The 17223-nt window shown below is 47.5% G+C and overlaps 1 protein-coding gene across 1 annotated transcript; it reads right to left on the reverse strand.

Annotated features, from left to right (window-relative positions):
• Window positions 1–11139: 11139 nt before the first annotated feature.
• Window positions 11140–11535, reverse strand: LOC147983621 (uncharacterized). Its single transcript, XM_087540795.1, has one exon. It carries the CDS (start codon window positions 11533–11535, stop codon window positions 11140–11142), a length of 396 nt encoding a protein of 131 aa, XP_087396921.1.
• Window positions 11536–17223: the final 5688 nt, after the last annotated feature.

The raw sequence follows: 17223 nt of genomic DNA on the forward strand, positions 1-17223 counted from the left end.
TCTGGGACGCCGGAGGTGCCCGGGGCGCCGCGGGCGCCGGAGGAGCCGCGGTGGCTGCGGGCGCCAGCGCCGCGGCTGTAGGAGGCGCCGCATGCGGAGGGCGCGCCTCAAAGCCAGGGGGCGGGCCAAGAGAGGCGCGTGAGCGCCCTGGGAAAGGCGTCAAGGAGCCCGCGTCACAAGTGACGGGAGGAACAGCCGGGGGTACCTGGTGAAACGGAAACACATGCTCATCAAAGTAAACGTGCCGGAAAGTGAACACACGGTGGGAGACGGGATCGTAGCACCGATATCCCTTGGAGTTGGAGGGGTAGCCGATGAAGATGCAAGCGACAGATCGACGTGCAAGCTTCTGAGAAGCAGTGTCGGCAGTGCTGAGATAGCAAAGGCACCCAAAAATACGCAAGTCGTCATAAGACGGAGGCGTACCAAAGAGAAGATGGTGAGGTGCGTAGTTCCATCGTGGGCGGCAGGGTCTAATGTTAAGAAGAAGTGATGCAGTGGCAAGTGCGTCCAGCCAGAAACGAGGCGGCACGTTGGCATGAAACAGGAGCGTGCGAACGCAGTCATTCAAAGTGCGAAGGACGCGTTCGGCTCGACCGTTCTGCTGTGAAGTGTACGGACATGTGAGGCGGAAAACTGTGTCGTGATGCGACAAAAAGGTGCGGAAAGCGAGGTTGTCGAACTCTTTTCTATTGTCCGTCTGAAGCGCAAGGATAGGACGCCCAAACTGCGTGCGGACATAGGAGTAAAAGGCCGTCAAGGTGGAGAGTGCGTCCGACTTTCTGCGCAAAAGAAAAGTACACATGTAATGAGAATAATCATCAAGAATGACTAGATAATATAAATAGGCCGAATTACTAGGAACTGGAGAGGTCCACACATCGCTATGAATCAACTGAAAGGGAAAAGAAGCAATGGTGGTGGAATTATTAAACGGCATGCGAACATGTTTGCCGACTCGACAGGCATGACAAGTATGATCCTCAATCCTAGTGGAACTGAAACTGAAACTCTTGAGAATATGACGAAGTGTGACGGGGTTGGGATGACCCAAGCGAGCATGCCAGAGATCGACGCCAACGGAGAGAGCGACCGGTGCGGCGGTGGTGGAAGAAGACGGATGTACCGGATAAAGCTCGTCGGGGCTGTCACATCGGTGGAGTACCATCCTGATTCGAGCGTCCTTGACACAAAACCCAATGCCGTCAAATTCAACAGTAACAGGATTTTCACAAGTGAAACGTTTAACATAAACAAGGTTCTTAATAAGATCAGGAGACACAAGTATGTTAGACAAAGATAAAGGTGTAGAAGTAGAAGGAAAAGAAGCGTGTCCAATATGTGTGATAGGAAGTGTGGAACCGCCGACAATGATGCGGCGGTCGGTGGAGACAGGAGTAAAAGAGGCAAGGTTACCAGGATGAGTAGACATGTGAGCCGTAGCACCGGTGTCCATGTACCAATCAGCACCGCCAGTGTAGTTGTTCAGCGTAGGAGCGGCATGCAGCGCGGTGAGGAGCACCGGGTCCCAGGGCGCCGGCGGCAGGGCCGGCGAGGGAAACGCCATGAGGAAACCATACTCAACTGCGGCGGTGATGGCTGCTGCCCAGCGGGCGAGTGCAGGCCCGCTGACGACCCTCACCAGTATCCGGAAGACTCGTACATGGGTGAAGCCAGGTACGCAGACGGAGCCCCATATGTGGATGCGGGCGGAGTCTCGTGAATGAATGCAGGCAAAGCCCCGTATGCCCCGCGCGACAACAAGGGGTCGACGGGTAAAGTCGGCGCCGGTAGCGGAATGACAATGGACTGGTCGAAGAGCGCCGGCGATGGGACGGCGACGTACGCCAGCGAGGCCGGGGACGGGGCGCCGTACACAGTCCACGCACTAGAGGGAGCCGCAGCCCACGCGCCATGTATGCCGTACGCGCCATGCACGCCTGCAGGTACGCCCGTGATGGATGGATTTTGCCACGCCCTTGCATGTAAGGCGCCATGCATGTCTGCTTGTACGTCCGCGTCATGCATGCCTGCATATACGCTGGCGATGGATGGGTTTGGCCACGGCCGTGCATGTAAGGCGCCATGCATGCCTGCATGTACGCCCGTGATGGATGGCGCGGCTGCGTGATGCTCAGCGGATACCGCCGCGTGCGTCGACGACGGCGAAACAGCAGCAGTTGGATCGGCATCGGCCAGAGGAAACAACGGCCGAGAGGCCAGGAACAGAGAGGCCGCGGCGGCCGGGGGGGCGGATGCCATCGGGGACGATCGGGGCAGAGCGGACGCTGGTGCACGTACAAGCACGTACAAGCTGATGGATTTCCTGGATCGATTGCTTGGCTGTACAAGCACGTGGGTGTTGGCGATCAGGCGAGATCGAGCGAGGCAGCCGGCGCACAAGGTGCGCGAGCGGCGGGGACTGGGGCGACGGCGGCGGCCGGCGCGGGGAGGCGCACGGGCGGCGGCGGCGCGGAGGAAACGCGCGGCGGCGGCCGGCGCGGGGAGGCGCGCGGCGGCTGCGGAAGCAAGGAAACCTAAAAAACTGATACCACGTAGAATATGTGAATTGCACAATGTATTACTCATGTATAGGCACGTATATATGTTGTACAACGGTGGGTTACAAACCTCAACTATATAAAGAACTAGGAGCACTAGTAGAAAAGGGGGCTTTTGTCCCGATTGGTAAGGCTCCTTTAGTCCCGGTTTTTGAACCGGGACTAAAGGATCGGTACTAATGCCTCTCCCCTTTAGTCCCGGTTCTTACACGAACCGGAACTAAAGGGTGCGGCCACGCGGAGCTCCACCTATAGTCCCGGTTGGTAACACCAACCGAGACTAAAGAAAATTTTATGATTATTTTTAAAAAAAAATTGAATTTTTTTTATTTTCAAATTTCTGAATTATTTTAACCTCTAGTGTGTAATCACCATCCCTCATCACTGCTCAATTTATCCTCTAATCACCCCTCATCATTCCAAATCATCTAACTTCTCGAACAGTCACCCATCCTCCCACTCCCCCAGCCTGAGCACGTTTAACTTCCGGGTTCTATTCTCTCGCGTTTCCAAGTCTGCACTTGTTGTTTTCCTGACAATAGTAAGATGTCAATCCTATTAACCTTCATGAATTTTGCTTGAGCATGAAGCGACACATTTCACTGTTTGAGTTTGAAACTATTATTTTAAAAAACAATAATTATTTAGTAACACTAATATTTCTTGAATAATTAGTTTGACCACAGTTTGACCAGATTTGACCAAAATACAAAATAACTGAAATAATTATTTAGTAACACTAATATTCTAGAATAATTAGTTTGACCATTGTTTGACGACAGTTTGACCATTGTTTGACTAGATTTGACTAGTAATTTTTTCGATTTTTTCCACTCTAGATCTTAAAAGCCCCGTAACTTTTTTTCTGTTAGGTTTTTGAGGATTTTGAAAATGTTTAACGAGGTTTCCCCGGTTAAATTCGGATGTAACTTTTCGAGTAGATAATTTTTCATATAATTTTTTTTAATCCGAGTTCGTATGCAAAAGTTATGCCCATTTTACAAATTCCAGAGAGATTTTGCAAATAAAGTCAAAATTCATATTTGTAAATTTTCCCAACAAATAGACCACATATCACATGGGAAACTTATTTTTTTTGACATTTTCATCATTTTCTTTTGTTTTTTCTAAAACTGAAAATGCGGTCCATGGGGGGGGGGGAGTTTGAAAATGGGACCTTTAGTACCGGTTCGTGCCATGAACCGGTACTAATGCCTCAAAGCCCATTAGTACCGGTTGGTGGCACCAACCGGTACTAAAGGTCTAACCTTTAGTCCTGGTTGGTGCCACTAACCGGGACTAATGAGCATCGCACCCTTTAGTCCCGGTTCGTGGCACGAACCGGGACTAAAGGGCCCAGGTGAACCGGGATAAATGCTCACGTTAGTCCCGGTTCTTGACTGAACCGGGATTAATGTGAAAACTGCCCCGTGACCAAAGCCTTGTTTTCTACTAGTGGAGGCGGGCCCAATACGCAATATGCACATAACACATATACTCAACAATGAGTGCCTGTAACCTGGAGGAGAGCAAGGGACAGGTCTGATGGACTGGTTGCCCCCGGAGGCAGCCTTGTAGACGAAGTACTCGAGGTGATGGGAGTCTTCGTCGTTGGTGCTCGGTGGGCCGGTTCTGAAGGCGAAGCCGAGTAGGGCGAGGTCGTCGGCGGAGGAGATGAGGCGGGGCTCCGTGGTGCAACACTCGTGTACGCTGATCCCGGGAAAGTGGACACAGAAGTAGGAGACGGCGGGCGGGTCGGCGAGGCAGAAGGTGACCTTGAATTCGTAGCCAGCGCTCGTCGTGGCCTGCACGGTGGTGGCGTCGTCGTGGTCGGCGAAGTAGGCTGTGCTGTCGAGGAGGATCCACGAGGGGTAGCCGGAGGGGAGGTTGGCGCCGGCGGGATCGACGTCGGGTGGCTGGAAGGAGGCGGCCGTGAAGGATCCCTCCATGACTGGCGGCGGCGGTGGCTCGCGAGATCGGATTTTCGAACCTGGGTTTGTCCTGCTTCCGTCCTGATCCAGTGGGCCCTCTCCGGTTGGGGCTCAAGTGTAACCGGCGTTGAGATCCTGCTAACACAATGTTAATTTTTTTCTTCCAAACAAGGCTCTGAATTCATATTAAAAAGACTTCCATACAAATTGAATCAGATGCCTTAGAGGTCGTTAATGCATGTTCAGGCCAAGAGAGGATGTGGAGGGAAGCAAATGAAGCTGCGCACAATTTAGCTAAATTTTCTTATGAGAGTAATGTTTCTTGTAATTGGGTTGATGAACCCCAAGATTTTCTTGTAAACTCTTTAGTGAACAATGCAACAATTTTGCCAAATCAATAAAGCTAGCCATGATGGCATTTCTTCCGCACAAAAAAAGACTTCCGACAATAGAAGCTCCTGTCAAAGATTAGCAAGATGATTGGAACGCTCAAGCGTGAAAGAGTCCTTTCCGATTTACATTTGCTGCTATAAGTTGAGGCGTTTGGACTGAGAAACAAGGTAGCTTTGAAAAAACATGTGGTTATGTCCTGTTGTTTTTACAACTTGCTATTTTCTAATGTATGTATTTGTCAGGTCTTCTGAAAGATGCAAATAAGGAGACTCTCTACAATTGGGTGCAACTTCTTATGATAGAGGCTTCGAAACTGGCGACACTCATTGACTCTAGCTGCTTCCACAAGTGATCTATTACTTCCTCTGTCCGGATTTATTAGGCCTCTCAGCATCACAAGCATGTTCTTTTTTATAAGGCATCACTTTGAAAAGGTGCATGTTTGCAACCATTTCATTGGTTGCATTAAAAGTCATTGTTGTAGGTGCCACTTCACGCGTGTTTTTTCATTGGCTGCATGCATGTGAGAGAGTGTATTGAGAGTGGAATTGAAAAATTAATGTGAGCAAATTACTACTCCCTCCGTCCGGATTTATTAGGCCCAAAGACCACTTTGATAGGACCAAGGCAGTGCTTAAAAGAAGAGCTTGAAAATTACAGCTGAAATTGGCCAATTAGGAGGCTCTGTTCTAGCTTAAAGTAGATGCTACATTAATAAGCCGCAGGAGCTTAAATGCGCATGCAAAGTACAATGGTTGATAAAATGGTCTTATCTTAAGTCTTGCGTGTTAATTAGAGAGGACAAAAAAGATATCTACAATGGGTCATCTCTTAGCCTTATCTTCAATAACTAGCTACTCCTAAAAATGTGGTGAGACATATTATGCTAAGAGTTCATCTCTTGTCTTCTCTTAAATAAGATAAGACAAGCCTTTTTTTATTAGTTCTCTCTTCACCTCATCATTTATATTACGTGGCACTTTTAAGATAACACTATTATACATGCCCTAAACAGCCCACACAAAAAACAAGGCACGGCTGGGGCGGCTTGCAGGCAAAGGCTAGCATGCACTGACTTGCATGCACGGCTCGTAACTGCACACACGATTAACAAGGCATGGCATGGGAATAGGAAACGGTAAAATACTGCGATTGGAGCAGGTTTAGTGTGCGCGGCCTTACAATTTCGGACAGGGCTTCCTGGCCAAGAGGTCCTTTAAACCCAGACGGAGGGAGTATGTATCTTGGTCTAAGAGAAGTTGTCTTTAGGTCTAATAAACCCGGACGAAGGAAGTACCACGCATTGTTGATTGAAGACCTTGCTAAAACGTTTGGCCTCAACTGTCGCTTTGTTTTGTGGATGTATTTTTTGTTAGGTAATATCAGTTGGTTGCATGACTGTTTTCTTTCTTAAAAAAAGGATGACTTCCGGTCTCTGCATCAAGGCGATGCATATAACCATAAAAGTTGGTTGTATGACTGTTTAGTGTGAGACAATGTTAGTTTAGTTAGTGCTAGCAGAGTTACGTCCTATAGCTAGAACTCGATGGTGAGCTCTAGGCAGGTTTCATCAAGAGGCAGACAATGCAGACAGTGGTGGATTCATCCCAATGGACCAGGGTGGACCAACAAGAAGAATGCTCATATAAATACTAGAAGAACGCCCGTGCGTTGCAACGGGGCCACATTAACTTTAAGAGTTCAATATTGATCATGTTAATAATACATTTAATATTCTCATACATATCAAGTGACACTGGCGACCTTTTTTATCAATTTAGCAACGGGCTCAGTTGCAATGGGCTCTTTATACATATCATACAACTCGCTACTACTTAAACTACAACTATGACTATCAATATTTTTTTTGTTAATTTAGCTCAGCAATAGTGCCTGGCTTAATAGACTGCTTTGCATTCACCCCCTCAGAAGACAGAGAGAACCAACTCAACATGTCAGAAGATTAACAGAAATTTCATTTGTATGGCATGAACATATAGCAGGAGCACCAACACATAGATCAGCAGAGAGCAGAGCACAGCATGCACACACTCGGGCCATCTATATCATACACACACAACAACGCACACACGCATCACGCTGGCATACACATACAGAAAAGCAGGCACACACGCATCATGCGCATTGGCCGGTGCGACGCACGCAGAGCAAGTACGTACACACGGAGAGCAAGCTAGCAAGCACGCACGCGTCCAAACCCGCCGCTGCATGCGCTGGCAGAAGGTGAGGCAGCAAGGGAGACTGCACATTGAAGCTGTCCATGCAAGGCTGGAGGTGCTGGGCCGGCGACGGCGGTGTCGGGACGGCGCTTGATTCGTTCCCGGTGGCGTGGAGCTTGGGGCGGCAACGCGACGATAGCTAGTGCTCGGAGATGGGGGTTTGGGGCAGGGGCAGTCGACCCGATGGCTGGCGAAGTTAACGGGCTCGGGCGGCTGGAAATTCGGCGGGTGGCGGCGGCACAGCGCGAGGATGGGACAGGCGGAAAACCTAGCGGGCGTTCAACTACCAATACCCACGCCTTTTTTAGGGGAATTGCTTGTGAAAATAACGTGCGACGACGACTTAGCGAGCGGATCTCCTTAAAAAAGACATAGCGAGCAGATTCCCTTAAAACTGGTAGGAATGGATATGATTGATGACGTTGATAAATAGTGGTGAATGTTGACCTAATTTACTATCATCATGCATGGAAACGAATTATCAAGAAAAAGAATACTTCCTATTACTACACTCATAGGAAGCTTCCTAATCTCTGCTACCAAACAGTTTCTCCCCAAACAAGGAAGAAAAGTTATGGACGTGATTCGGAAGAAAACAAACGTTATGAAGATTAATTAATTTAGATTTGATCTTTAGAGATTGATTGTGATTGATTCTTTTACATAAAGACATTACTAAATAATTTACGTCAGTATGGAAAGTTTTGATCCGTTTAGTTTTTTTCATTGTGTGAGAGGGTGAAGTGAAAATAAATCGATGAAGTGGGGGAGGCGACGAAAAAAATCTACGACGGTTAACCTACGAAAAAAACCGGACGAAAGTGGTGGGACGAAAAAAACCTGGAAGCGAGACTACCAACTGCTCCATTAGAAATAGAGATTTATCATTTTAATTTTTTCTATGATATAAAGGCTATTGGGAAATTTTAGGGTGGGCCACGGCCCACACAGTCCACCCTCTACCTCCATTACCGGACGCAGTAATCTGAGCGAAATAAGCCGTGGAGGCTGAGTACTACACCCGACATAGACAGCTCCAGAAAATTTCGTCCTTGACCCCCTCCTAAAGGCTCTCCCAATGCTCATAAAGCTCAACAAGGTGTTGAGCCAAGAGTCCCGAACTCAAATGTATGTCCTCAAGAAAAGAAAAGGTGATGCATGCGTGTGTCGCCCCATGTACAATGTCGGGGGCTAGGGGTCAATATGACGTGTGGCGTGGAAAGTCGGGGAAGATCATTTCCACATGCTGCAACACGGAATCTACATCTCCAGAATACATACTAGAACATCGAGGCCTCCTTAAAAATGATGGAAAGGAAGAAAAATGCAGACATTTGATAGGAATGCATATGTAAAACAAATGAATAAAAATAGGAATTTTATAAACTTGGGTGTTTGATTCAAAAGAGTAGGAAAAATACATCAATCCTAATTAACGGAGTCAAATCAAACTCAAGCCACCTGGAAAAGGTAAAATTACCATGTTATCATGTCACCGAGGATCTTGGTCACTCTTTGTACAGAGAAAATTGAAAAAAAAAGGTCCAACTGAATCATTGAATTCCTATGTTTTTCTTGAAATAGGGACCAAAAGGTTTCTTCCGCAAGAATTGCCTAGAATCATCTGAGAATCGTAATGTATCCCAGAATCGTCCAAAACCTATGATTCTGGTGATTCTGGGCAGCCCCTCAAAACAAAACATTTCGTTTTAAGAGAATATTTCTAGTTTTTTTTAACCAGGCTAACCCTTCTTTTCATTGCATAGAACGAAAATACAGCAGTCTTACAGAGAATTTAGGAAACAGGAAAAAGAGGGAAAGCGAATTCAACACACTATTAGGAAACCCATCACATTCGCCTGTTATCGAAACAAATGTTATGAGGCAAAAACCTAAGCAGTAAACAATTTCTATTATAGACTGAGATCAGCCAAAGTTTCAGGAGCCTAAAACGAGTCAACGTAAGAGAGACCAGCACCCTGAACAGACTAGGGCCAAACGGGAGGAAATTATAGAGGAAATGCCGTAGGGTCAAACGACGAGTGTCAAACGGTTCCTTTCCTTTCTCTTTCTCTACTTGCCTCGACCCCGCCCCGCCTCCGCTCGACTACGACCTTTTGCCCGTCCCTGACCTACTCGACTCCGGCCCTCTGCTCGGCCCCGCCCCTACATGCCGCCCCCTCCATGGTGCCTTAGAGCATCTTCAACCGTTGGCCCCCCAGGAGGTATAAAAATCACCGCTTGGGGGCGAGCCAGCGATAGAATCGGCTCTGGGGGCGGTTGGGCATCCAGCCGTCGCCCCCAGGTGCCGATATCGGCCCATTTCTGGCCGCTTTTCGGCCCATTTTTTGTGACAAATGGCCCGATATCGGCAAGAATCGGCCCATATTCGACGTAGTTCGGCGTCGAATTCTCAACATAAATAATTTTTTATCACATAGTTCGTCGCAGAAAATTAAATAGTTCAACAAAATAGTGCAACAACAAATAGTTCAATACAAATTATATAGTTCAAAAAATAAGAACTCATATTTCATCACACGTCGAGGTAGGCGCCGCCCTTGATCCTTCATAGGTGATCCACCAGATCCTGCTGTAGTTGATGATGCACCTGTGGGTCTCGAATCTTCTAACGCATATTGAGATAGGCAGTCCAGGTTGCCAGTAACTGGTGATCAACTTTAGCTAGAAGACCCTGTCATGAACGTGACGACGCTGGTCCATCCTGTGGCATGGCAACGACGTCTGCGTGCCGCAGCCGCACCCGACCTACCCGGCCGGTGGCCTCGTGGCAGCATGCAGTGCAACGCGCGAGGCGGACATGGCTGTTTGCGTTCGCCGGCAATGCACAGGGGCAAGACGGCAATAGCAATAACGTTAACGGGGCCGGCGAAGGGAGCATGGTCTCTAGGGTTGCGGCTCGTCGTTCGCCCGTCCCGCGGCTCCGGAGTCCTGGCACCCGTGAGATGTACGCACTGGCCCATGGCAGTCACGAAGCATCGGTGCTGTGTACCAAAGACATCCCGCACAATCCGTTAGACCAACTCCATCGCACGATCCCAAACGGATGTTCGATTTGGCCTGTTTTCGTTCATTTGGTGTGGTAATGAGGTCGCCCATGCCCGCTTGTGGCTGTTAGGTTGTTGGTGCGCCCAACGCGCGGTCGCACCCCAAATCATGTCTGGGGTGGACGTGATTAAAAAAACGCAAAAACTAAAACAAAATGCCAAAAAATAAAATAAACGCAAACATAAAAACATAAAAGCATAATTAACCATCAGGGACACAAAACGGTCCAGTTCCACCGTTCAATTAACATAGACATAATTAACATAAAAAACAAAAGAAATCTGCTGCCCGCACGCTCCTGCCCATCAATGCCGTGGCCGTCGCCGTTTTCTCAGTGGCCGCCATTGTCATCGTCGTCGCTGACGAGGTCGACGTAGTCCATTGGCGTCCAAAGATGGGACGGCGGTGCGTGGTACATGGGGGCGGGCTGGAAGGCGGGAGGTGCCTGCACCACCTCCTCTCATGGCGACGCCTCCCGCTCCGGTGACCGCGGCAGCGTGAGGCACCAGTTCACGCCGCCACGGCGTCGGCCATCTCCGGAGCCGTGCACGACTAGCTCCACTGCTAGCACACCAGGCCCAGGTGGAACGCGGCCACGGGCTCCTCCTCCATCACCTCCTCCGTCCCCACCTTCTCCAGCTCGGGGATGGCGACGTCGCCGGCCGCAAAGAGGGCCATCATCTCCTCGAGGCCCTCCCATTGGCGCTCATCGTGCGTGTTCATGGAGTCCTCCATGACACGCTGCATGAGCCGGGCCTCCTCCTCCGCTGTCATGCGAGGAGGTGGTGGTGGCGACGGAGATGGTGAAGGCAACGGCGTGGGCGTGGGGCCGCGCACCTGGGGAGCAGCCGCTGCACGCTCTTGACGTGGCCGCCACGGCCCCGACGAGGTGCCGGCGAAGAAAGAGGCGCGTCGCGTGTCGTGCTCGTCCCGAAACCACGTGTCTCACAAGTCGGAGTCGGTCGCGTACCTGGGGTCGTAGTACAGGTCATCCGACAGGAGGCGGCGGCGGCAATGGATCTCCTCATGGTGCACACGGCCGCTCGTCGGGACAGGCGGGATCGACACCCGGTCAGTGGAGAGATGCCAGTTATTGGGGAGGTGCACGTCGCTCCCCAGGAGCGGCGTCTTCGTCTCCCAATAACGCCGGCATACATCTGCGTTGATATACTGCCGGCCGCGCTCACCATCGGCCGCAGGGCCGATGGTGAATGGGGAAGGCGCGGGGGGCCGACGCGATGGTGATGCGGGCTCCTCTTTCACGGAGCCGTGGCGGTGGCCCGAGGACGAGCCGGCCTCGCGGTCGTGCTTTCCCTTGTGGCCGGTGTTCCAGAACCCCATGGCTGCGAGGCGGCCGGCCAGCGAGATCAAGGACGGGGAGAGGGAGAGCTAGGGTTTGGGGGCGTGTCGGGTTTCGAGGAGGCAGCATGGGCTCGAGTGAGGAGTGTGGACAACGACCGGTCCACGGCTTCCCATTTAAGAAGGACGGCAACCGTTCACTAGACGAATGACATGTGAGGCCGACCGTGTGTGTGCATTAATGTTGGCCGATGGGAGGTAGATGGTCGCCTACCACACGCCCCCGAAGCGGACGAGCGACGCGCCTGTTTACTATCCGCCACGATCTAAATCCGACGCATGTTTGCGCTTGAAATGGGTTAGACCGAACACAAAATGGATCAGATGGGTCTAGGCCATCACACACTGGGCCGGATGAGATGAGGTCACACGCTGGAATTGGCCTTATGCCCGCACGATGCCGTCAAGTTCGGCTCGTGCGCTGCCGTTCTCGGCCTCGTGGACGCCCAGGCCGGCGCGCAGCTCGGGAACGAGTGCCGCGAGCTCGCGGGCAGGCAGGCTCGCCGCGTGCCTCTGTACGTGCGCCGCCAAGGATGGCATTCTCGGCTTACCTTTCACAAAGCGCAGTCTGCTCTCCTCCGGAGGAACATCGTCTTGCTCGTGGGTCTTGGTACCGCAGCAGACCATCCTTACACCCAGGAACATTTGTCTAAGGAAGTACCCCATGAGTTTCAGCACATTTGTAAGGTTGATTTGAGAAATTACAGCAACCTTGTTTATGAATACATGGATTTCTCTCCATTCTATAGTAGTACTACTTTCTCTATTCACTCTTATACAATGTGCAAAACAACCTATTTTAAGTTGTCTGAAACGATTTACAAAAGTGAATGGAGGGAGTATTTGATTTCCCGATGGCAACAACATGTAGGTGTACAAGTTCTGTATTCACGATGCCTTGTCTGCCACCATCAACCTCAAGAGACTTGTCAAAATAATGTGTGCCCTTCTCTACATACCCTAAGGTAAACATCGTTCCTTCCTTCCCCAATATTTGCCTGTGATTTTGGTTGAATAAGCTCTCCTTCTTGAGTGCGGCAATTCAGTGCCCGGGTGCATTTGCACCGCGACATGAACAGTAGTAAACAAAATTAAAATCTGATTTTTGGTTGTCGTCCAAGATGCTTGAATGAGCATGTGTGTACAAGATTCATTGTGTTTCGACATTCGAAGTTTTCGTGGCAAAAAGATAATGGCAGTGACAGAAACTTTGGAAAAAGAACACTGTTTGGACCCGATTTTGCCTTTTGCCTATAGCTCCTCGAACGTCCACCTGCATTTTTTTTGCATGCACATCGCGCACTCGAGCATCTTTGATGTAAAAAAAATTAGATTTTTTTTCATTTTAACTATTTTTTGAATTTTGATCCTGGAGCTCAAGGGTGAGTTGAAGTTGGTTTTCTGGTTCATCTTCAGCTATCTTATAGCACTGCTCCAATCTCGCAGATGGAGCCATGGATCAAATTTTCTCAAGTCTCAAATGAACCCTATGAGTGGCTAGGGTGGAACACTTGCCTCACGTGGATTTGACGAAAAAAAAATTGACGCCGCAATTTCAACCTCCATTGCGGAGGCCCTCTTCTCCTTGCAAGATGCCAAATATTTCGCAGGACATTGTGGCGATAGCATCTCCGACGAGGTCTCCCAGGAGCATTAGGACTCAATTGCATTTTTGTCGAATCATTTTCGGGTCCGATTTGATAAAGGGAGGATCATGTTATAATTTTTATTCCATGTGGGATTCTTTGTGCAGTGTTGTAACTCGTTTCATCTATTAATGCTACCCTTGTTAAAAAGGGTGAATCTGTGAATGGTTACCGATTTATCATGCAAGCAAAATATGAAAATTGATTGGAACCAGGCGACCGATCAACGCCCACATCCATCGCACACATCTTGCTGGTGGACCCCACGTGTAACCCTTGCCAACCTTATATCTACCGCAATCATCTAGCGCATCGTATGCAGCCACACACTCTAATTCAACCCCCCTCTCCCTCGCTCGCTCTCACACACCTTTTTGTGCATCTCCTGCCTATCTTACTAGAGGCTGGGGCGCCACCTGGTGGCGCCTCCTGGGACGGGACTGTGCGCACTTATCTTATGTCAACACATTGGACTGTCATGTTTGATCATCAGTCTCACTCATGTACATCAACATGCATGGGCGTATGGTATAACATCACGATTTCCCGCTCTCTTGGATGTAGTCATATAAAATATTCATTACAACCATCCCTTGATGAATCAATAAGAAATAAATAAAATCCGAATAAGCTTACAACAGATCAATTTCAGTGTGTATATATGATAGGTTGCTCTGCTATCTACAAAACAGAGAGATGGAAAAGGGAGAGAGAGCTACCATTAGATGGAAACCTATATAAGAAAGAGCGAGGAACATGAGTGGGAGCAACGAAGCTGAGTATAATAACTGGCCGCTGCTAAAGGTAGACTAAGGGTGTAGGTGAAGACATAGCAGAGGGCGAGCTGCGGCTTCCGGCCGTCGAGCTGCAACTACTTCCTGCCAACGTCCTCATCCATATCTACGTCCCCTCACTTCACACCACCTTGTCACTGACCTTTTCATGACAGAGATATACAAAAATTGAGATGGAATCCAGTTGACATAAGATATTCAGCCAAACAAACTGTTAGTGACTTCTTCAGAAAAAGAGATGTACATCAAAGTAAGCAGAGCTTCTAGCAGAAACATCATATACAGGTACATGCTGATCACAAAACTGGGAGTTTTATGTGAGAACGGAACCTGGCAATCTATATCAAAAAGATATCTTAACTGAAAATTTAAGCAACACAAGAATATCACACTTGAGTGGTTATAATTACTTACGGATTCAGATTCTTACTTTTCTTGTAGAGGCCTACTATCCTTAATTACTTGGAGCAAATTTAACTTAGACCAAATATCTAAGAGTAAGCTTTGGTTGATGCAAAGGTCTGAAGCTTTTAGCATTCTATAAAGGGCTTATGATTGTGCAAAAGTTACAGCTATAGGAATTACGTAACCACAAACCAACAGGATATATACAAAGTAACCACTACCACCTTGTCGAACCCTACTCCGCCGGTCCTCTTCCTCGTCGGCCCTGGCGTAAGATGGTTAACATGGTTAACATCACAAAAGGGCATGGATGTTCCCTTGTTTAGTATCTGAAACATGTTTATCCCGAGGATAGTAAAACAAGGCTTCATACCTGTAACAACGAAAGATGGCATAGAAGTCGAGAACTAAATTTTTCACAGAAAAAATAGAACAAACTTATGCACACATAAACAATACACAGAAGATTAACAGAAGAGCCCTCAGTTACTCTGTGGTGTGCAAACCAAAATGCAAGTTAGCTTATTTTCAGTTTACTCTGTGGTGTGCAAACCAAATAAGGAATGCACCATACACAATACACAGAAGATTAACAAGTATAAACTGAATAGTTCCATCTGCCTAATGCAAAGATGCACATTTTTCTATATTTAGCTACATCTTCCAGATTCAGTAAAAAACTTATGCACACATAAGCCTTGTTAAATGAAAGTAGTCGCAAAATCATTAATTAGGAGACAAAATAATTTTCTGGAACTTGTGGCATGGTGCACTAAAATGGGCAGCCTGACGTCCTGCTTGTGACATGACGCCCAAGAAACGGTAATTTTGTTCCACTATTAGGAAAGAAACAGAGAAATAGCACTTCAAAGAAAGAAAACTAAATGACTAATGTTTGTGTAGTGTGCAGGCCTCGGTGTGCGCACCTCCTGAGACTTATAGCAACAACATCATACAGATATGATGTATCAGGAGCAATTGTTTTCCTCTAGTTACCATTTTATTCAGTATTTTGTCCAATCTCAAAATCTGAGATATGCCCGTATCCAACTATTAATAAGTTAACTTGCAACTGTTGGCACAAAAAAGATGCAGCTTGATAACAGAAGAGCCCTCAGTTATCCGCTTTTGATGAAGGTCAGCAGTAGCGGGGCGTGGCGGCGGGCCGGCGGCCATGCCCGAGCACCCGGCGTCCGCAGAGCCGAGGAGGAAAAGACGAGCGAGTGTGGTGGATGTGTGCACCATGGATGACCTCCTTTCCTCCATGGTCCACCGCCTCCAGGCATCCGCCTCATCGGCCGATCTGGTTGACAGGCAGAGCAAAAAGGAGCACGGCGGCCATGGCGTGGGCGCGATCAAGCAAACTTTTGGAAGAGGGGAACAGAGGCGTGGCATTGAATAGACATATACCTGAAAGTGAACATTTGTTGACTTGATAAGTTGAGCGTTGAAGCAGAAATCGTAGATCATGCTAAAGAATTAGCTCCTCTCTGTCAAAATGTTAGGGAAAAGGTCACACGATTAGCTCATGTGTATCAAATTTTAGGTAAGTATGTCTTGTACTGTATTAAGTCAACATGCTACAAAATTTAACCAAAAATTATAACAGGATGCAAAATCAAAGGAGGTGTACAAGGAGGGAAAGGTAGCAATGATATATCTCTACCCAATTTTGAACTTACCTATCAACATAAGACATTATCTTAATAATGGGCAGATTCTGCAAGCAAACCATTTTTCGCAAGAAAGGGGTAAAATCAAGCAGTTTACACAACTACAAATGATTTTCAGCCAAGCAGATGAAAAAAGGACAAAATTACCCATGATTAAAAGATATAATTATTAAAGTTTTCACTGAGACCATGATATAATCTATAAAAGTTAAAGTATCTAGTTGTCAGGAAACCTGTCTTTGATATGACTGATAATGGTGAAGGTGTAACCTTAGAAACTGCTTCAGTGTCCAAAAAAATTCAGATAGATCTGTACTCAATTTTCATTAAGCCTTTTACATGGTTAGTAGAATTCCTTGTGATATATAATGCGACTAATTACTCTCACAGTTAAAACAGGAGATATCAAGTCCAAGGAAGCACATGAGGTCAAGTGCAAGCATGGAATCACTGCCTATTGTTCTTAATTAAAACCAAAATCAGTAAAAAAAAAGTAGCACTGCAGAGGACCTTCAAGTTATATTTCTCATGAGCAGCTTCCAACACTGAAACCCCAATAAGAGCATTAATAATCTTTTCGTCGCCAGCATTGACACCCCAATACGAACAAATGTCACATATATCCTGCAAAGTAAATTCCTGTTATTGGTACTGAAATGCCAATGGGGTGACAAAACAATATAATTTTCAACCAAAAGAATGCACTACCCATCAGATATTAAGCAGTAAATCAGCTCAAGAGAAAAGGGCATGGAATCCTGACCAGATGATTAAGTTCTGGTATAAACTGCAGGTACCACAAACTCAAGCCAATACAACGATATGCAAGAATCATGTGGAGATGACGAGAGAAGAAATAAAAGGAAACTCACACGAAGTGCAGATCATGGTGAGAGAGAGAGAAAAGGACTTGTAGGTCGAGCAGATGCCGTCGGAATCAGAAAAACCAGAGAGGAGGACGACCTCATGTGGACGAAATTTCAACAACAAAAAACTGTGCAAATCTGAAGTATCACAATTAAATTTTTAGTCTGTTGTCTAAATCTGTACATTACATGACCAATGTATAATAGTACCCTACCTTCTTCTAAATGGCTCTTATGATTCTTTTAGAGTGCAGACCAATGAGATTAACTAAATTATCTCGCAATT

Source organism: Triticum urartu, chromosome 2A (genome assembly GCF_056163025.1).
Source record: "Triticum urartu cultivar PI428250 chromosome 2A, HENAU_Tu73, whole genome shotgun sequence".
NCBI lineage: Eukaryota > Viridiplantae > Streptophyta > Magnoliopsida > Poales > Poaceae > Triticum > Triticum urartu.